This window comes from Schistocerca gregaria, chromosome 6 (genome assembly GCF_023897955.1).
Source record: "Schistocerca gregaria isolate iqSchGreg1 chromosome 6, iqSchGreg1.2, whole genome shotgun sequence".
NCBI classification, from domain to species: domain Eukaryota; kingdom Metazoa; phylum Arthropoda; class Insecta; order Orthoptera; family Acrididae; genus Schistocerca; species Schistocerca gregaria.
Window position 1 is genome coordinate 533,934,438 of NC_064925.1, and position 23,097 is coordinate 533,957,534.

At 40.4% G+C, this 23,097-nt stretch overlaps 1 protein-coding gene across 1 annotated transcript in view; it reads right to left on the reverse strand.

Annotated features, from left to right (window-relative positions):
• Positions 1–9,545: 9,545 nt before the first annotated feature.
• Positions 9,546–23,097, reverse strand: part of LOC126278492 (uncharacterized) — a 32,510-nt gene continuing 18,958 nt past the window's right edge. The window contains exons 3-6 of the mRNA XM_049978652.1: positions 14,797–14,862; positions 14,622–14,714; positions 9,932–10,011; positions 9,546–9,774 (exon numbers count right to left, since the gene is read on the reverse strand). Coding sequence (XP_049834609.1) covers positions 9,997–10,011; positions 14,622–14,714; positions 14,797–14,862 — 174 coding nt within the window. The 3' untranslated portion in view covers positions 9,546–9,774; positions 9,932–9,996. The remainder of the gene's footprint in view (positions 9,775–9,931; positions 10,012–14,621; positions 14,715–14,796; positions 14,863–23,097) is intronic.

Genomic DNA, 23,097 nt, shown 5'->3' on the forward strand with positions numbered 1-23,097 from the left:
TTTAACTTTACTTTCATAATTTAGTACTTCAGAATAAGTAATTGCAGACTCAGTGCTTTCTGATTCATATATTTCTCATGAACTGTAATTCTGTGGAAAAGCGTGACAATCTCATGTTGAGACGCCAGTGATTATTTGCTTAAATTTCTTTTTCGTTACCTTTCTTAAGATTCTAGAGACTCATTGCCCTAGCGGGATGGCGACAGTTTTATTATCTTCTATCTTTAGCTGATCAGTGTTTTCATTGCATTATTAGTAATTTTTGTAGGAAATATTGTGTAATACACTTTCCCCCCACTGTGGTTCGCGACCGACTGCAGTATATTCCACCAGGTTAAAAATTATTTTCAGTATTTAGATAAGGCTTAGAATAGAGTCTTCCTTCAGAACGGTCTGTTGAACACTTTCCTCCAGCAAACCGATGTTATTTTCCATCCATTATGATAGCCTTACTCACTGTAAAATGTCATTAGGCCAATGTGATCACGGTCAGTTACATCGCAGTCCAGTAGGCTAATTAGGAAAGAGGAGGTTACATGGGCTTCTCGTTTTTAACGATGACTCTAGTTTACTATAGCTTACGACAATACTGCTTAGATAAGATATTTGCCGTCATATAGATATATTAGTTTGGTAATATACAGTTTTATGTGTTAATTTACGGGTACCATGGTGAGGCCTGGTAACTTATTTGATATGCACTTTCATCGATAAAGTAAGCTGACTTATGTTCTTGATTTTTAATAATTAATTATTATGAGAACTATACATTTCTTAAAAATCAAATGTACATTTGTTTTTGTGGAGAAAAAAATTAGAGATTGTGCACTAAAAATATCCAAGTTAATTAATAATGACATTCGCATTAACGGCTATAGTTGTGTCACAGACACTTGAAGTAAATAGCTGTGATTTTGTCTCATCCCACTCACGTTTTCTTGAACATCATACTATAAATATTTAAATAACCATAATAAGTTATATTTTCATCTGTGATATGCACTAACATAAAAAGTTGAAATCTCTGTTAACTTAGCAGTATGTGTTACTTCTCTATTCTGTCATTACTATATACTGGGCCCCTTATTTGTTGATTAATCTCACACTGAAACTTAATGTCGCCATATATTTCGGGGCTAAGATTATTTTTGTCATTCTGGACTGTGTGAGGATACTCCATCTTCCAAGGCAATATACTTGTCATTATGTGTGACAGTTTGAATCTGCTTCATTGCAGAGTGTATATTAATGCAACTGCTGGTTTATCCGAGTCTAACATCACAGAGTAATTGCTGCCGGCTGACAATGCTTTCAGTATCAGTGATTGCTGTGCTTGGCCCGAGCACTTAGCATGGCCCTCGAGTCAGTCCAGTATTAGACAGGCAGAAGACTTCAGGTGATGTGGGTGGCAGCATTGCCCATACGAGTTTGTTGATTTGCTTTCGGTGTAATTATTCGCACCACGTTATCTGATTGCTTTAATATTCTAGTGTGAAATGACGAATGGCGTGTGCTGGTTGGTTGAATATTGCTAAAACAATGTGTATAAGATTTAAAGACTGTCTGAATTGAGTAAAGACCCTTCATCGAGCCAGTCATTATGCGATTCCTCAATTTACCATTAAATGAAATAAATATATCTCTAACTACTTGAAGTAAAGAAATGTAGAGCAGCATCGTCGTAATGAATCACACCTATCAGTCGTGTTATACGCCGATCACGCCAGTTGTGCAGTCTACCCCTGCGGACCACAAGACCAGGCATCGTGACGGTTACGCAGATTTGCCGCCGTGTCTTAGATGTGTTAAACACTAATAAATTTTCGGATTAATTGGTTCTGAACTTTGAAATTACAGCAATGAATGAGTCGGCGTGACACTGTTCTTGACTAGCTTCCGGAAGACCGCCAATGTTAAATGTTGCGTGGTAAACAGAATGTTTTGAATGTTATCAACTGAATTACTCTGTAATACTTGACTGATTATTTTCGTTTAGCTTTCATGATTAAACTTTACTGACGGCAGCTGCAGGGCAGCTTTTCCGCGATATGCAAAATTACCATTCGCGTACTCAGGAACACTAAGACATAGAAGGAACACTTCTATTACCTCACTTTTCGACGAGTTATAGAATGTAGAAGGTTTGGCAGTAGTGCATGTAAAATTGTTACTTCAGGAATATAATCCCGCTGTTATAAAAATCTGTTGCGACTGTTAGTAGACAATAATATTTCCGTCGGTACAACTATAGAGAACTTCGTACCTGAATGTTTGTCTATCAGCATGATGTTTACCAACAGTAACAGTATTAAAGATAGCAAAAGAGTTGATAATGTTATTAATCAAGTTTTGTAGAGCGAAGTATTATGTTGACAGCGTGGCACTAGCATTTGACATCCATTCAAACTGATTAGCGTGTCAATGTAACTTACTTCATACAGAGAGCTAAAACAGAGAAGAATACAAATTATGTTACTCAAGTAGTTTGAAAGTACATGGGCTTGAAGGTTGCATGTAATTTTCTCTCACAGTCGTTTGTTACCTCGAGTCATTACAAAATCATTGTCCACAATTACATTTTATTCTTCCGTACGATTCAGTTTCCTTATAAGTCGAGGTTAATTGTAGTACAGTGGTTTTCAGATTAAACGAAGTAGTGTGTATATGTTGTATGGGCCTACACCAAAAAATTAAATATATGCAAATTCCATTGACTGTTGTTGTCTTTTACTCAAACAAACTCTTAGAAGAGACCCTGATGTGTAAGGATGATACTGTAGTGAAAATACTGAATTGACTTTCACTGAGGAAAGCGGCATGTACCACTATGAAAAATTTCTGGGTTGGGTGTAATCGAAAAGTTTAAAACATTTATTGATCTAGTAAGAAAATTCATAAAAAAATAATAAATATTTTTTCACAGTTTTAAAACACCAAGTAACTGACTCGATTAAAATATTTTCAATAGGCGGGGAGAAAATACACCTCCTGCCCCATCCCACCCCCCTTAGTATTGTTTGGTACTGCAACCTTCAAATTGGCTCTAGTGATGAGAAATGTTGTCATGGTAGACTGCCCAGCGGCCAGTAGACTGTGAAGCCAAAAGAGATGCCATTTCTGTATTCTCTTCGTTTTTGTTATGTGTTGTGATACAAATAATTAGTTTCTATACATTATTAGGGGTATATAAATTATCTTCTGTGTAGTGTAAGTGCCTTTCGTCAGTCGATAGTTAGAAATCGCAAAACTCGCTTTTAATTCCGTGTGTTCCTGCAGCATTGTTTTTTCTTGAAAGGTGGCCAGTTACCGGAGTGGGGCCACTGTGTGTTTCATTGTTTGGACCGGTCAACTTGTGGAGAACTCATAGCAATTAATAAATAAATGCAGATCATTATTCTTACCAGTATACTGCTTGAAAGTTGATAAATTTCTACAGAAGCCCACTTTTACAAAAAACGGTATGGAGTTACTTTCTTCGGGAGAAATTTCATGTGATAATGACTGTGTGGCACTCCAAAGAGTTTCAAGACGTTCATGAACATTGTGTCACTATTTCCAATCCGATACAAGAAATACAAGAAACCAGCTTTTCGGGGAAGAGGAAAAGCTTAGAATGACACTGTAATCACTACCAGCTCTTTTATGCTGCTGTTAGAGCAGTCGAAGAGTCAAATACGAAGCAAAAATGTGCTAAGGCAGCTTTCTTTCCGAAAGGACAGGCGAGAAACGACGCTGTAGGCAGTTAATGCTATTTTGTGTTAGAAGACAAAATAAGAGGACCTGATGCCGTGTATGGACTTTAAATTATGGGCTCATCCACGATGTGCCATTACAAAAGGGCAACGTAAGTAAATATTTCTGTTCAGACTGCAGTTAGACTTCACCGTAACTTTCCATTCTTAATCTCATTCTGTAGACATTTTCAGTATATCTCAGTGTCAGTTTTTTCTTAAATTTCTTTGAAGAAAGTTTTCTAGCTTACTCTTTATTTTAATTTGAAGTGTTATAGACGACGAAGCAATGTTCCCCTAATTTACTAGTATCAATATATCACTGGTGTTGACGCTCCGAAGATATTTATTACATACCTTCTATGTCTTATAAACATGTGGAAATAGAGTTCTTTTACCTTTTACTCAATTGTATCATTTCGTCCGACTGTAGGTTCCAAATTAAGCAACCAGTTTCCAATTAGGGCCATAGAGATGTAGATGTAGATTAACATAATTATAAATTTTAAATTGTACGTCTGTAAGTTATGTATCTATACAAAGTGCATACCACTGGATGAAAGTGTAGAAGATTTAGATTATTGTACAGCATATTTTGTTTCAATGAAATATAAAATACAGGCTTGCGATAACATAATACAAAAGTGGTCCGGTGTAGGCAACCTTCCCGTAAGTACATTCTCGGTACGATGTCTTTTTCCACTACTTTTCTGGTGTTACTTACAACCGTTAGTGCTGCGACCATAAAGGGTGAAAGGGTGTTTGTTTTACCCTGAGTCAACCACACTGATCAGCGAGAGAACTGTCACTATGACCACGGCCCTGGTGGCAGGTTTCAACGCCAGCCACTCAAATCAAGCATTCCGATGGTTTGGGGACTCACCACAATCAGTGGCACAGGCAACAGGGAACTACGTTATCACGCAATTAGCTTATTTGCCGTAAATATCAACGTCGAGTAATTTTATGTGTACCGTTAAATCACATTTGCAACACTAAAGCAATGTCTGAACATCAGTATCAACCGTTAGAACACGACGGTTTACATTTACATAGTAAATGAAATGTAAAATCGGCTCAAAGCTGAACACGCCCACGGAGGAGCGGTGGTTAGCATTCGGCCCGCTGTTGCACATAAAATTGTCCCCTTTACTATAAGCAGAAAGTTTTGTTATTAAATGAAACCCAAAGTTTTGTTGATATACCTCGATTGGGGCAACTGAAAATGTTTGCTCAGACCGGGACTCGAACTCGGGATCTTCTGCTTACATGACAGACGTCTACCCATCTGTCTTTCGATAACAGTTGCTATCTTTGTACATACAGTTAAAGGCTACCCAGCCATTGACCTGTCATGCAAGCAGGAGATCCCGGGTTCGAGTCTCGGTCGGGGCACGCATTTTCAGTTGTCCCCTTGAAGGTATATCAACAACACCTGTCGGCAGCGGAAGGTTTCAGTTAATCATCTTTTATTTTAGAGAATCTGTACGGGCATCAGTTGTATCTGTTCTTTCGAGAACAGTTACTATCTTTGTACACGCGTATTTTTATTCTTACAGTGCATCGTTTTCGAGATATATAGTTGTCTTAAAACAAACAGTAACGTGATAACTGAGCAATTATAAATTTGCAAACATCACTAATTACAGGAATTGAGCTAGAAACAGTTCTGAAAGCAACTCAAAAACACATAATCACCTACATAAAATTTCGCTGCAACCCATCAGTGAGTTTCACCTGAAATTAATCACATTAATTTTTTACAGGAAACACATTCCACACGTCTGGGCGATGGAACTGTTTCTTTGGAGAGGCGTGGAATCGAGAATGACTGCGCCATAGCTGACCGTTTAGGCGGCGGGTGTGAAGATCCGCCTACGGTCGCCGGCGGCGGCTGCAGGCGATGATTGCTGAGGGGTTTCCCGTGACTCTGGGAGTCCGTTTTAATGACGGGGTGGCGGCAGCGGTGGCCCCAGCTCAGGCGAGGTGAGGCGAGGGGCGCCGCGACTTGGCAAATATGACTTCTGCGTAATGAATTCAATTACCGACCCGGCCACCCTGTTTAGCAAAACTGCAGCGCGCCCACTCAGTACTTCCTCTCTCTCCACTCCCCCACCACCCTCAATGGACGTGCGTCCCTCTCTCGATTTGCCTCTCTCTCTACAATGGCAGCAGGAGTGATCGCGCCCTCTGCTCTAACTTACCACCTCACCTTTTCAACTGATTATGAACCATTTGTGAACTGAAACACAGTAATTTCCGATGGGTTATACCACAGTCACGAGATGTTTTGTAGAATTTTTCTCATATTAATCGTTGCCCTGTGCCTGGTTTTTGCCGAAATTGCACCGAGCGAGATGGCTCTGCGCACTGTGGGACCTATCGTGTGAGGTTATCAGTCCCCTAGAACGTAGAACTACTTAAACCTAACTAACCTAAGGACATCACACACATCCATGCCCCGAGGCAGGATTCGAACCTGCGACCGTAGCGGTGGCGTGGTTCCGAACTGAAGCGCCTAGAACTACTCGGTCACAGCGGCCGGCAGTGGTTAGCACACTGGACTCGACTTCTGGAGCACATCGGTCAGTCCCGCGTCCGGCCTTCCTGATTTAGGTTTTCAGTGATTTCCCTAAACCGCCTCAGGCAAATGGGGATGGTTCCTTTGAAAGGGCACAGCCGACTTCCTTCCCTAAGCCGATGAGGCCGATGACCTCGCAGATTGGTCTCCTCCGGCAAAACAACCTACAAATCAATCTGCCGGCCTGCCTAAATCTTGGGAACAGGAAAATATTCTTCAGCCAAGATCGCTTACCGTTTTTGTCTCATATCACAATGAACGGTTTCGAAAGTCTTGCTATCACCATCGTATCTACGATGCACCAAAGTAAAGCCATTAGAAAGAGAATTTATCACTATGTACAACCGCCCACATCAGTGATAAGCAATGCATCAACATTAATTTACATACCTACAGAAAATTCTTATTAACGTGTATACATACCACAAATACAATTAAAACACATTCCTCTCATAGAAATGACCACCACATAGCTTTGTCAATCACGTAAACATTAACGTGTGAAATATTAATTGAACCATTTACGTGCCCAGGAGCTGAGGTGAACAAAATATGAAGTGCAGTCGCGGCTCATGCACATTTAAGGAAACACTTACCTTACTTGGGAAACATGGAACGGTGTTGTAGTGCGGGCCGACCTCTGGTCTGTGAGGACATATACTGCGTTTGCGTCATACACGCTACGGTGTACAGACCATGGTATACTGTATTATGCTTATGTGGGTTGTACCAGTTCACAATAGAGCTAGCAGTATCTGGGTAAGTTACTATCTATGTGGGCGTCAAATACTCGGTGCTTCATGTGCCACATTTGGATCCCACGTTGAAATGATTCTCCAGTGCAGTTTTTGAAGATTGTCAGTTAATCATTCTCCATCGTATCTCTGCAGCCGCGCGGGATTAGCCGTGCGGTCTCGGGCCCTGCAGTCATTGAACGTGCGGCTGGTCCCGGCGGAGGTTCGAGTCCTCCCTCGGGCATGGGTGTGTGTGTTTGTCCTTAGGATAATTTAGGTTAAGTAGTGTGTAAGCTTAGGGACTGATGACTTTAGCAGTTAAGTCCCATAAGATTTCAGACACATTTGAACATTTTTGTATTTCTGTAAGAATGTCAAGTAGCGATGTGCACGCATACGAAAAATGCTGACCGTTCAAGTAACGGGCACACGTCTGGTGCAATGAATACATTATATGCTCTTGTTTATGTGCTTGACAAGCCAACGTGGTGTCGTCTCCTATGACAGGAGGGTGTCCCCATTTTATTGGTGGCGTACATGCTTATTAATTTTCCGAACGTATATACACTTTACTTATTTGCTGCATATCACTAATATGTGAGTTTGTGCACAGTGATATAGTCTCTTTGTAATGCCTTTACTTTTGGTACATTGTAGCTACGGTGATGAAGGCAAGAATCTGTTGAATTCAGTCATCGTGAAATAAATTAAAAGTACTAACCAATTTAGGCTAATCTGTTTAAGAAGGGATCATAGCCCTAAAGTTATGGATTGCGCTCAGGTACCGGAAATTTACGATTGTGGGTAAATTGAATGTAGCCCTTCCTGGATATTCCTTCATATGCTGCTCTAGATTTATTTACACTTTTCAGTAAAAGCTGGTTCATTCACGACAATCTATCTATCACAAAGAGAGTAAGTAATGGTTTTTATGTGCATTCGCGTAAAATCAGCAAACGTACCACGTCATCTTAGCAAATTTAGTGAAGGTACAGACCGCATTATAAGCCTGCACCCATATACATTGCCGGGTAGAAAAGACTTGTATCCAAATATCTTTTGACATCGAAAATCATGATCAACAAAAGCGAACAAATTAATCAGGGTCACGTGTAGGTAGCCAGAAGTAACCAATTAACAATTCCTTCCTTCATTCAAGTACGAAGATCAAAATTAGACATTTAGAGGCAAACTAGGAGGCGAATCTAAATGGACAGTTGATATATTTCATTGTTTCTATTGCCACACATGTCTTTATAAAAATTAACAATAATTCATTGTACATCGTAGCAAGTGGTACGTTAAAAGACACAATTTTTAGTAACCAGTAATACACTAATCAACGCTTGAGTTAACAGAAACCATATTTTGCAAAGGCTACAATTCTACAATTATGTGTATACGCATGAATTTAGCATGTGCGGTGTCAATGAAATTTTTTTACTGAAGCAAAATAAGCTCTGAGAGATCACTGATAAGGGCAAAAAAAGTCTGATACAGTTACGGTATATACGTAGATCTAAGAAACATTAGCACAAGATGGGAAGTGGAAGAGGAGACTATTAAGCGCAGAAAATGAGTTATAGCTAATGCTTAATGCTAGTCCTTGTATTACATGTCGAGGTGATAGTGAGAAATTAAGAACTGAAAGAAGAAACACGCTGAGGGATCCTATATCACAAAAAATATTCTCAGCAGTCCTAGAGGAAGTTTTCAGATCTCTGAAGTGGAAAATAGGTGAGGAATGCATGTTAATGGGAATCGTAGGAATATGGAGCTTTTTGATGAAAAGCAAAACATCTGTTCTTAGGGCTCACGTCTAGTGTAACAATACTAAGGGTATATCGTTGCAAAGGAAGTTATTTTAAGCCAGTTTAGCTTATTAAATTGCCACGAATAAACTTTACTCCAAATTTCAACTATTTAAATTACAACATTCATTATTTTTACTTAATTGTTGAAAAGATAATTTATGTAAGACAATGTATGAAGTAAGTTACTCTTGGTTCTGATATACGAACAACGAATTAGTGTTTGCGCACCTTAATTACAGGGAAAATAAGGAATATGCGTTCTCATATCGCATCTTTCGCTGTAGTGCTAGAGGTACATGACATATCGAAACTTGTTATGCAAATAACTTAATTTTCTTATGAATTAGAGTAAAGTACTCTAAAAAATTTTAATTTTGCTGCCGACGTTTGGACAGATCTCCGCAGAATGCTTTTTGGTTTCCCTCCTGCTTTACAGATATGTCTAAACCATCGGAAACATTCAATCATAAATTATTTAAACTACTAATCTCTTCTCTGCGTATTCCATCGTTCATTCTGTTGCAAGCTATCATGTTTTCTTAAAATTCTTCAACACAGTGAGCTATCAAGAATTCTGGTACAGTTCAGAGTTTGCTGAAAGACTTGTAACTAGCAAAACGTTACTGAGAGAAGACTGTTTGGAAACGCATTTATCACTGGAATCCTAATTTGATGAAGAACAGTGTTAAATCTAAAGAAATTTGATTTATTTTGTTTTGTCTTATTACCAAGGCTTAAATTCATGCTTCATACATTTCATAAATACTTGCCGCCACTGTACCGATATATTATGGTGTTTGATTTATAACAACTTTTATTTCTGTTCATGGTAATCTGTAGGACCTCTCATTTTTTTCATAACGTCATGTATAAAAATCACTTGTAAAATTCGTAAATGTCCGTCCTATAAGTACCTGAAAATAATGACCAAACATTTACAAAAAGACGTCAACAAAATAAAGGCTCGTGCAGAGGATCCAAGATCCTATTTATGTCTACTTTATAGGCAAATAGTTGAACAATGTAAATACTATATCAATTACAGCTGTATGGTATCTTAAGCCGACTTACGCTCGATAAATTCTGCAGTAAGTATATCCTGTTAGTTTCGCTTCCATACCATACCGTCAGAACCGCTACCAGATCAAAGCCTGTAAGAAATAAGATTGAAAATATAAGGCTGTAGAAAAATCATCAGTGGTATTGACAGTTTGGTTATTTTTAATAGTTTCAGTTACCTAATGGCAAAGAATTGTCTAGTTTGATGCTTCAAGAATTTGCTGTAAATGAAAGTAACTATACTCTTTTACCTCAAAAGAGCTGTACTTTGTCCGACTATGTCTGCCAAATTTAGAATCCATTTCCTACATAAGCGTTTCAAAGAGATCTAAAGCAATTTTGATTTATGAACAAAATACCACTGTAAATATCAGTAACTCAAATTTTCTCTTCGTTTTGATACCCCTCTAGTGTGTCATAATAAATACCGAAGCGTGTGCAGCGTCCATAGGCCTGGACAGTAAATGTTAAGTGGTTTTCTTAAAATTGCAAGGGATATATATAGTCATCCGTAAGTTATAAAACGATTTCTCCTAAATATTTAAACATCAGACCGGTTGGAAGGAATGGAGTATGTACACAGCACAAAACAGATCTTAACGATAGAACAAAGCGGAAAATGGCGAATAGTAAAAAAGACGAATAACTTGTTGTTTACATATGAAAACTGGGAAGTACCTAAGAGTAGAAGTAAAAGAATTATCCTATCTAGGAGGTAGGGTTACACAGGACTGCAAAATCAAGCAAGATACCAAGGCTCGCTCGGAAAGATGAAGAAAGCTTTCTTCAGTAAAAAGAGCTCCACTGGTGTCAAGTGCATATGCGTACTAGAAAGAAGTTTCTGATAGTGTAGGTATTGATCAAAGCATTTTATGGAAGCGGAATGAAACCGATCGGAAATTAGGAGGAGAGTAAAATAGAAGCATTTGAAATATACTGCTGTCTAAATGTGGTCTAAATTAAGAGGATGTACAAAAAATTTGATTTATTTATCTCATTAGTCCAAAAAGTTTCGAAATAGGACTGATAAAAAGTAGAGAAAGTTTAAGATGGTGTTTTTTATGCTTCAGCTATTCTACGTAGTTTCACTCCAGTTGACAACAACGCGCAGAACGTTCATAAAATCATGGGGAACTACCAGAAAGGTTCTTGTTTAGGGTGTTGTTCAACACGCTCGTCACTGTGTCTTGAGTGCAGTGAAAGCTTCCACCCTTCGTGTTAACCTCTGCACTTTCTTCTTTTGTGGTAGGTTTCGTATTTGTAACAGAAGTCCCGTCACCCGTGATGATTTTTCCCAGAAGAGCACTGACCACGTTGACTTCCGCTTATTTTTTATTCGATGACTTGTACTATGAACAGAGGGATGGAGTAGCGACGTGCAGTCCGTTGTGACCTCTATTGCCAATTCTCTTTATGGCAGATTTCGAGGAAGGAGATTCAAATGGTTCAAGTGGCTCTGAGCACTATGGGACTTAACATCTCAGGTCATCAGTTCCCTAGAACGTAGAACTACTGAAACCAAACTAACCTAAGGACAGCACACACATCCATACCCGAGGCAGGATTCGAACCAGCGACCGTAGCAGTCGCGCGGTTCCTGACGGAAGTGCCTAGAACCGCTCGGTCATCGCGGCCGGCTGAGGAAGAAGGCTTGGAGTCAGTGGCATTGATGAGTGTCTATTTTTTACAGATATGTATACGCCACTTTTGTTCTTTCAGCTCGTGGCACTCAGAGTCAGACGGCTTTATAGAGCATGTATGCTTACTCTATCTGAATATCTATGTCAGTATGGATGTGGGAAAGGATGACTGTCTTCCCTTCCGTAATGTGTTGGTAAGGACAGAGGCTGATGTACGTTGGGTCATGCCGTGTATGGGAAGCTGTCTCACACCGATTAGTTTCTTCAGGCTGATATACAGGGTGAGTCACTAAATGTTGCCACCTTGAATACCTCCGAACGTATGATGGTAGCTGGAAAGTTTGTGGACAAAAGTTGCATGGGACAACGGAGGCCATAATACAATATTGGTGTTTTGTTACTAGGTGGTTTCGCTTCAAAGATATGAAACTCAATCCATGATAAGAAAATTTCCGCGCTGCATTGATACCAATGGTCATCGCTTCCAACACTCTCTGTAAATTGCCATTCAAGCCACCTTATTGGCCTTCGTTGACCATCAAAGACCTTACTGTTACGCATCAATGGATTCGTCTCGATAACCGCTATCAGAGAATAATTACCAAACTGTAGCATCCCATAAAAAAGTTGACCTTCATATCTCTGACGCGACCCGACCTAGCAACAAAAAACTAAGGTCATCTTATGGCCCCCGTTGTCCCATGCAACATTTGTGCCACAAACTTCTCAACTACTGTCATACTTTCGGATTTATTCTAGGTGTCAACAGTTAGTGACTCACCCTGTATATTCTAAGAGTCGTCAGGCGTTTTTCGTCGTGTATTTCCTTGTGGATGGACTGGTCTCAAACAAATAATGCTTGTTCGTCTCATGTTTCAGGCGACTCCTACTGTTAACAAACGTTCAAATGTGTGTGAAATCTTATGGGACTTAACTGCTAAGGTCATCAGTCCCTAAGCTTAAACATGACTTAACCTAAATTATCCTAAGGGCAAACACACAAACCCATGCCCGTGGGAGGACTCGAACCTCCGCCAGGACAAGCCCCTACTGTCAACAGAAAGTGTCGGTTCGTTCCTCTTTACAATCAAAATGACTTTTAAACCGAGCTTCTACATTCACATTAGATAAACCGAGCCATTATTACTCTAAGGCGTTATTAGTTTTATCTGTGTGTAAAACATGTAGAGCAACCACTACTCCACCAGCGACTGAGTAGCGCTGATGCTTGGAGGTAGCGGGCAGCGTTGGGCAATGCAGTCGCTCCTTGAGTACTGGTTACACACGCTGGTTTACTGCCCCTGTTGATACATATCGATAAACCACATGTCACACTAGGCTAATTTGGGACCATTCTGTCAAGCGGGGAAGTAAATTTCCCCTTTAACCTACACATAGCCACAGGTTCGATAACGTGCATTGTAAAAAGACAAAAAAAGATTGAGAAAAACATCTGTTAAAACGTAACGTACATTTAGATGACAAATACATTTCAGAAATTCATGAATAAAGCTTTTTTCTTTTATGTTTCTTATCCACTTAATTTCCTTATTTTATAGTAGTGTTTAGTAATAAAGATTCATTGTCATATTCCTGGTGATAAACATTGATTAGACTAAAATACGATTTGCTTTGATTATTCCTGTTCCATAATGTTGTGACGCCATTTCCGGCCGACTGAAAAATACCTCTTTCAGTACTCACAAAAACAAGTTGCTGTTACAGCTGTTTTCTGCTGTCGCTTATATCTGACGTATGTGAAAAACTTAAAATACTGTGTTAAAAAAATTCTGGACGTTTATGTGCTAAAAAGATCACTTAGTTGGTAGTGGGAAGCATACCGCCGTTTTCTGCTGACTCTGGAGTCGGCATGAAACGTGTGGCATGCGGTATTTGCTTGGTCCAACTCCAACTACACACTCCAAAAATGAAACTCTAAATTTCTGTCGAAACACCAAAGGAAATGGGCAAAACAACTCGTAGGAGAGACACCATGTATACAAGGAGTTTCTCTTATCCTGAGGCAACTAAATATCTCTAAAACGACTCATCGTACGAAAAAATTGTTCAACGGAGAAAGTTATACTAGTAAAAGGGACATCTGTCTGCGTTGCTACTGGCTGTATTGCAACCATCCCTCCTTCATGGGAGAATGACAATTTCGTATAATCAGATGGGAACCCCCACTTCTATTGCATATTCGCTTACCACGCCAAAAAATGCGTACTTATTAGTCCAACCAATGTTTTCCATTTGTGGTACATGACGCTGTAATCGAAAAGGATCAAGTTTGCCGGTTTTTGCAATCAAGAACTGACGCAGTTGACTGTCCATTTACTTTACGATATACAGTACATTTTTTTATATTAATTTTGAGTGAAATACACACAACACAAGTGTAGTACTGTAGAATATTACACCACTGTTTTGTGATTTTCATTCATAATCTATAAAATATTCTACCAAGAACTGAAGGAATAGTCAATCAATGCTGTTAATATTAATGTTCAAACGTTAGTTGAGCGTTGCAAATTTGATAATATATGTTCTTCAAGTAATACACATATCAAACGTTAAAGGACACACAGAAGGAATTTTTAAAAAAAGTTAAAATTTTGGAGGAAGAAACTAATCTTTTAAAGAAGACCTTAATTTTGCCACAAACATTGAAGGATTTGTAGGATCAGTTGAACGGAATGAATTAGATAAGGAAATAAGACACCATAAGCAGTAGATGAGTTTTGTTATGTAGACTGTCAAATGACTGCCGATGGCAACCTTAAATAGAATATACATGTAAACTTGGGGATAGTAGATCATGCACCTCTAAAGCCTGCACGTCAATGCCAAGGTTTGGTTATGGTAAGCAGGTGATGCCCAGATGAGGAAATTTAGACAAAATAGACAGGCAATGTCAGGTACATCAAACATTCCTTTAGACAGAACACAACAACAACAAGAAAAAGTTTGATGTACTAAAGAAATTAAAAAAAATAATGAACGGAATGTAAGACACAAACTAGCTCCTTACTAGAGTTGTTCTAAGTAACACAGTCACTTACGTTCTCCAGCGAAGATAGGACGCAGCTGAATACGCCTGTGAGTAAAAGCCCCGTTAATTCCAGAATGCGATTGTACTGGGGTTCGTTTGAGACCTGAAGAACAATCAATAATTGAAATAATCTAAATCTGTAATTCAATGTTTTCAGTAATACTTTAAATGATCTACCCACTTACCTTCTCCAGCAGAACTACGAGTCCAGAAATAATCTCTTCCAGATTCACCTCCAGCACGTTTTGAAGCTGCAGACAAGATAATGACTCAACGTTATACAATATTTTAAGCACCAATCAGCTGTGAAACATGAGGCCTTTGTAATATTATCTCATCAAGTCACTTTATTACTTACTTGCATTAAGAGAATATGTTTAAAGATGTTTCTTTCGTCTTTTGTGTGGGAATAGACATGTTGCAAGTTATAAACATTGAAAAAATTGACGTATACGATCCTACAGACCTACGAAACAGATGCATGTGTAAGGATTAAAATTAAGCAGATGTATGTCCAAAGTAAACCAGGTGGCGCTTCTGTTAGTCGGCAGGCTCATTTTCCCCATTGTTTAAGCAAATATTTTTCCATTTCGTTTTAGCAATGTGCACAGGAAGACCGCCCACTACATACTGTTCATCACATGTTAAATGCGACGCCCAGAGTGTGTTGCAAGTGTTTATTTACTTATAATTACAAACAAAGTAATCTTTAATTTAGATTTTTACGCACAGACCGGTATAACTGTCAATATACACTTTAAACATGAATTTTAGTTAATTCCCGAAAAATCGTAAGAAATGTTGTGACACTTAGTAGAGACTTTCATGTCTAATAAGTTGCTTCCTTACATACAAATTGCGTTAACTTTAAAAAAATTAATACCTTTGTTCGAAATCAAACTTTTTAGTCAGAGCTGAAACCAATCTGCGGTAACGGAACAAAATGTGTAGCTTCACAGGTTACATAGTATAGTTATCCATAGAAGTTAGTTCGATTTGTAATTTAATATCCTATTATTTTACTATCATCTGTTTCCCTTGTTATAAAAAGAGGTACAACGAGGTTGGAACTTTTTCTGATACCATTTGTGTAATCTGAGCCTCAAAAGTTAAATAAAATTTTCGATTCGGGCACTATTTTCAATACTTCCGCTGAGCTAATATGATCATTCTAGGAAAGATAATGGTTGCAGTGTAGATATGAATCAAAATCTCTCTACTGTACTTTTAAACCATTTTATAATTTTCTTGACAATAATTATGCTCTTTTAGGTAATGTGATTGTATCATCAATAATATCCCTGTGACTTAAGCTGTCATTAGCAAGAGTAACTGAAAACGTAAATAGAATACCTCTTACATATTCTGAGACTATATACAATTTATGGACATAATTCTAATTGATTCCCAAATCAGATATTCGATTTTATTGCCAACTCATGTGCAGATATGAAATCAGATCAAAAATTTAATAATGATGAAGAAAGGACTAAAGTTCAAGAGAATCGTCGGAAGGAATCAGTGTGGAGGGAAGTGGGATGCTGAAGCACTGAGTGATGATGAGAAGCGCTCGAGGTTCTCGATGTAGGATATAGAGCTGCGATAACGAATACTAGAGTAAGGAGTTCAGTCGAAGAGGAGTGGACATCTCTAAGAAATGCAATCACAGATGTTGAACAGAGAAACATACGTACAATGAAGGTAACTGCAAAGAAACCTTCGATAACAGTTGAAATGCTTCAAAACATCGACGGCAGATGGAAGTACATACATTTTCGTGGAGTGACAGGAACGTAGTAATTTAAATCCGTTAGGAATAAAGTAAAGAGCCTGTGCAGGGTAGCCAAGGCGAAATGGCAACAGGAAAAATGTGAAGAAATCGCAAAAAAATAAAAAAAATCGTCGGAGGGTGGGGGGGGGGGGGGGGCTGATGCTGCCTACAGAACAGTCAAAGCATTCTTCGGTGAAGTTGAAAGCGAAGGTGGTAACATTAGGACCTCAGTGGAAAATCCGCTGTTAATCGCAGGAGAAAGAGCGGATAGATGGAAAGACTACACTCAAGGTCTCTATGATGACTATACATCTAAGAAGAAACTGGAGTGTGGATGAATAGTTGATCCAGTATTACAGAACAGAATTTAAAAGAGCACGGCTCGAGATAAAATAAGGCAGAAGGAATAGATAACATTCTCTCAGAATTTTTAGAATAATTTGGGGAAGTGGCAACGAGACGACTATTCAAGCTGGTGTGTAGAATCAATGAGGTCGGCGCGGTACTATAAGACTTCGGAAAAATATCATCCACACATTAGCGAATGTAGCAATGGTAGGTATAGGGGAAAACTATCACATAATCAGCTTATCAGCTAATGCATCAAGGAATAATATCCAGAAGAATGGAAAAGAAAACTGAAGATCTGTTAGATCACTTTAAAAAAGGTAAAGTAACCAGAAAGAGAGCTTTCTCTCGATAACTGGAAAATCAAGACACGCTCGTAGAATTCGTCGACGCAGATAAGGCGTTGAACAATGTACAATGTTGCAAATTGTTCGAAATTCCTAAAAATAGTAGTAAGCTACAGGGAAAGGATGGTAAAAAACAGTATGTAAGGAAACCGCGACTAGAAGACAATGAATTAAATGCTGGGATTAAGAGGGTTATAAGACAGGGATGCAACGTTTCGCCTCTACTAGTCAATCTATGCATCGAAGAACCAAAGACAGAGATAAAAGAAATGTTCAAGTGTGGAATGAAACCTCAGGGTAAGATTCGCTAATGGCATTGCTATTCTGACCGAAAATAAAAATTTACAGAGTTTGTAGAAAGGAGCGAACAGTCTAACTGGTACAGAATACGGATTGGCAGTAAATCGGGAAAGTAGAAGGGTAATGAGAAGTAGCAGATGTGGGAATAGCGAGGAAATTAACATCAAAAGTTGATCACGAAGAAGAAGAAGTTACGGAATTCTGCTGACTTGGAAGCAAAATTACCAATAGCGGACGAAGAGGGCATTCCTGGCCAAGAGAAATCTACTAGTATGAAACATAGGTTTCAACTTGAGGAAGAAACTTCTGAGAGTGTCAGTATGGATCACAGTATTGTATTGTAGTGAAGCATGGACGGTAGGAAAACTGGACCTGAAGAGAATCTAAGCGATTGACATTCGGTGCTAAAGAAAAATGATGAAAATTAGGTGGACTGATAACATAAAAAGTGAGGAGATTCTCATCAGAATCGGTGAAAACAGGAAAATTTGGAAAAAAACAATGTCTGCCAGTATTGAAACGGGAAGTGGAAGAAGGAAAAGAATAAGAAGTAGAAGAATTTACTGTGACATCCGTTGGTGAGTAAATTTTAATGTAATTATATGAGTCAACTGCAGACTAGACTCATGAAATTGAAGTGTGACATTTTGCTCGGCAAATAAGCTATTAATTATTTTTTGCATGGATTTTCGTTAAGATTTCTATGCGTTCCAGAAACGAGAGTGAGATAGGATGACAGCATTTGTGTTACGACATCAGGGTGCTAGTGGGAACCGTAGAGGGTAAAATAGAGGAAGGCTGGGATTTGAATACATGCAACATGTAGTAGAGGGCATAAGATGCAAGTGCTGCTGTGGGATGAAGAGGTTAACGCAGGAGAGGAATCGACGACAGGCCGCATCAATCCAGTGAAAAGTCTGATACTCAAAGCAGATATGATAGCACAACATGCAGGCGTGTTACCTACCCACTAGGCTACGGCAAAACTACATACAGGGTGTTTCAAAAATGACCGGTATATTTGAAACGGCAATAAAAACTAAACGAGCAGCGATAGAAATACACCGTTTGTTGCAATATGCTTGGGACAACAGTACATTTTCAGGCGGACAAACTTTCGAAATTACAGTAGTTAAAATTTTCAACAACAGCTGGCGCTGCAAGTGATGTGAAAGATATAGAAGACAACGCAGTCTGTGGGTGCGCCATTCTGTACGTCGTCTTTCTGCTGTAAGCGTGTGCTGTTCACAACGTGCAAGTGTGCTGTGGACAACATGGTTTATTCCTTAGAACAGAGGCTTTTTCTGGTGTTGGAATTCCACCGCCTAGAACACAGTGTTGTTGCAACAAGACGACATTTTCAACGGAGTTTTAATGTAACCAAAGGACCGAAAAGCGATACAATAAAGGATCTGTTTGAAAAATTTCAACGGACTGGGAACGTGACGGATGAACGTGCTGGAAAGGTAGGGCGACCGCGTACGGCAACCACAGAGGGCAATGCGCAGCTAGTGCAGCAGGTGATCCGACAGCGGCCTCGGGTTTCCGTTCGCCGTGTTGCAGCTGCGGTCCAAATGACGCCAACTTCCATGCATAGTCTTAAGCGCCAGAGTTTACACCTCTATCCATACAAAATTCAAACGTGGCAACCCCTCAGCACCGCTACCATTGCTGCACGAGAGACATTCGCTAACGATATAGTGCACAGGATTGATGACGGCGATATGCATGTGGGCAGCATTTGGTTTACTGACGAAGCTTATTTTCACCTGGACGGCTTCGTCAATAAAACAGAACTGGCGCATATGGGGAATCGAAAAGCCCCATGTTGCAGTCCCATCGGCCCTGCATCCTCAGAAACTACTGGTCTGGGCCGCCATTTCTTCCATAGGAATCATTGGCCAATTTTTCAGATCCGAAACGATTACTGCATCACGCTATCTGGACATTCTTCGTGAATTTGTGGCGGTACAAACTGCCTTATACGACACTGCGAACACCTCGTGCTTTATGCAAGATGGTGCCCGGCCACATCGCACGCATGACGTCTTTAATTTCCTGAATGAATATTTCGATGATCGTGTGATTGCTTTGGGCTATCCGAAACATACAGGAGGCGGCGTGGATTGGCGTCCCTATTCGCCAGACATGAACCCCTGTGACTTCTTTCTGTGGGGACACTTGAAAGACCAGGTGTACCGCCAGAATCCAGAAACAATTGAACAGCTGAAGCAGTACATCTCATCTGCATGTGAAGCCATTCCGCCAGACACGTTGTCAAAGGTTTCGGGTAATTTCATTCAGAGACTACGCCATATTATTGCTACGCATGGTGGATACGTGGAAAATATCGTACTATAGAGTTTCCCAGACCGCAGCGCCATCTGTTGTTGACAATTGTAACTACTGTAATTTCGAAAGTTTGTCTGCCTGAAAATGTACTGTTGTCCCAAGCATATTGCAACAAACGGTGTATTTCTATCGCTGCTCGTTTAGTTTTTGTTGCCGTTTCAAATATACCGGCCATTTTTGAAACACCCTGTATGCAGCTGCTCATTACGGATCAGCGGGTCGTCCATCGACCTCGTAAATTATGTTTATAATTTAGGTCACAGTAAAGGTAAATATCATGCTCTGTAACAAGGACACTCGTTATTCGTCTCAGTACGTGACCTCTCTGTTCAGTAGTTTCGCCAACGTTGGTACCTATTAAGATGTCCAGTAAGCCCAATGGTGACTACTTCTGAAAACTGATAAAACTGAAGTGATCCTACAACGCTTTGCTTATGAAGTATGGTGCTCGGGAAGAACACAGTATACTGAAGTGGTTGGTATCTCTTTCTACGTGATCCTAAACGTATAGTCCTACTAAAATCTCTTTTACAAGTGAGTTCTCAGGGAGTTCCACCGATTTGTCACATCATCACTACCAAGCTGGTCCTAACCGCCAGCTGCCTCACAGTAAACAGCTGGTCGTTGTGACCGAGCGGTTCTAGGCGCTTCAGTCTGGAACCGCGCTGCTGCTATGGTCGCAGGTTCGACTCCTGCCTCGGGCATGGATGTGTGTGGTGTCCTTAGGTTAGCTACGTTTAAGTAGTTCTAAGTCTAGGGGACTCATGACGTCAGATGCTAAGTCCTATATGGCTTAGAGTCATTTGTACCATTTTAACCATCACAGCAAACATACCCGTGCACTGACATGATGATTGCCTTGGATTTGGAGGGGTTGATATGAAGGAACCAATGGTTACACGAAGTGGTGAACTGGACAGGGTGCTTTTGGAAGGTACATTGGGACCAATGAATTGTAAGATAGAGATCCAGGAATGTGGTGTCATCAGCAAGAGGGGGACAGGTGGGGGTGGCTTGGGCAAATTTATATTGTACAGGAGAAAGGCAATCATCATAGGCCACACCACCCACTTCTTCAGTCTACATGAGTTCAGCCATTTTTGGTCATCCCTTACAGCTCACCCCTACTCTGAGATACTTTGGCCTCACACTTGACTATCACCTTGTGTGGACCCCTCGTCTCTTCACCATCCAGCAGAAAGACCATTCCCGCCTCTGCCTCCGAAACTCCTGTCTAGCCGAACATGGAGATTGCATCCTTCCACCATCCTCCACACCTACAAATTGCTCATCCATCCTATCCTCTATTATACCACCGTTGTCTGGATCTCTGCCCCCCTGCTTTTATAGGGCCATCCAAATCCTAGAACGCCATTTGCTCCACCTTGCCTTCCATATCCGCCTTCTTTCCCCCACACCTATATTTCATCCACTTCACCCACGTCCTCCTTTTCCTCCAACATATCCACATCTTTTTCGTTGTGCACAGGCTTGATCCCCCCCACTACCTGGTTTGCTTCTTCCTCTCCACCACCCGTTCATTGCCATGCCCCATATCGCTGTCCCCTCCATCTCTCCAACTCCACATCTTCCATCTCCTTCATCATGGAAATTTCAAGCACCTACCCCTCCTGGATGATAAACTTCGCTGTGACATTTACCCTTCTTGCGAACTGCAGCCTGGCCTTGTTCCCCTATTTTCCTCTACCCTCCTTCTCCCAGAGCGGATATTCCTCCTTCACCCCTCAGTTTCTGCACTCCCTCCTCGAAAGTTTCCCTCCCATGTTCCTTCCTCCCCAGCCCTCTTTTGCGCGCCCCCCACTCATCCCCACATCTCACCCCCCTTTCTTTCCTTCTGCCTCGTCTCAATCCCCTGGCAGACCCTCTCAGTGTGTTCATTGACATCGGTGTGCTACATGAGTGTTATGTTTGGTGCTGTCTCCTGTGACGTCAAAAGCTGTGATTTTAATTGTGTGCTGGACTCGTACGTAGTTTTACTATTAGTGATAGTTATTTGCTACGCCGCCCATTGCTACTTTTATGCTCCAGCGATACTTTCTTTTAATAGTCACAGTCTAGGGTTTTTTGTGTGTAGTTTTTAGCTTTTCATCACCATTTTAAACCCCCCCCCCCTTCTTTACCTTACGTTCCATTATTTTTCCTCTTTTATATGTCTGTTGAGCCTTATTTCCTCCTTTCGTTTATTTTTAAAATGTCTCCGTGTCCTATACTTATTGTCTTTCTTTCGGCTGAAGAGCAGCGCCTATGCTGCTGCCAGCGCGCCTCTATGGGACATTGAAATACAACAAAGAAAAAAAATCATTAAGGCAATTACAACGTAGCCAGACAAGAGAGGAAGTCTGCTCCGGCTGTAGCGTAAAGGTATCTCGTAACCTGCTCAAGGGCCTGTTGTTATTCTGTCGGGCTCACTTGACGAGATTGTACAAAACTGTGATGTCATACAGACCGTAACTTTAGAGTTAATCTGTTCCAATGTTTTCCATTTAAGGAGAGCGAGGACTTAGTCAACTAGCAGAGAACGTGCTTAATCTTCTCTTCAATTGAGTGAACCAGTTCATTAGTAACCACAGACGGTCGTCCACTTCGTTCTTCATCGTGCACTTGATCACATCCTTCATTGCACAGTTTGACCCATCTTCTAACCACTGAATAAATCATAGTATTTTGTCCGCAAACCTCGCAGATTTTCCGATGAATTTCCTTCGGTTTAACTTTCTTAGCATTTTGAAAACGAATCCCAGATCAGATTTCACACACGGTGGCATTGTCAAGTACGCCTGACATTATATAGAAGCACTACAAAGGACACGCCGGGGGCAGCGATCTGAAAATGGCGTAGATGTCTTTCCTTGACTCAGAGTAACTGCCGCCCTTGCTCGGAACTGCAATCGTAGCGCTGCCGCGGCTAGAAATAGAAACGGAACTTACTTGTGGACGACCCTCTTAACATTGTGCTTATTAGACGCCCAGTTTCACTACCATACACCAGTCCACATTTGCACCCGATTGTATAAACTCTGGTGGCATGAAACTTGTCATTGTATCTCTCGTACGGCCAAAAACGTCTTTTATATTGTTGTTGCTACGAAAAACCAGCTTAATACCTCCCTGGTGGAGAATTTTGACCACACGTTCAGTAATCCCTCTTACGTATAGTAGCAGGACCGTGTTCTGTGCTTCGTTCTGCATTTCGTTATCGCCCTCCTTTGGCGCCATAGTTTTATGTATCATCATGAAGGTAGGAGACGAGATCCTGCCCTAAGTACAGCTGTGAGACCGGGGGTGAATAGTGCTTCGGTAGCTCAGATGGTAGAGCACTTGCCCACGAAATGCAAAGGTCCCGAGTT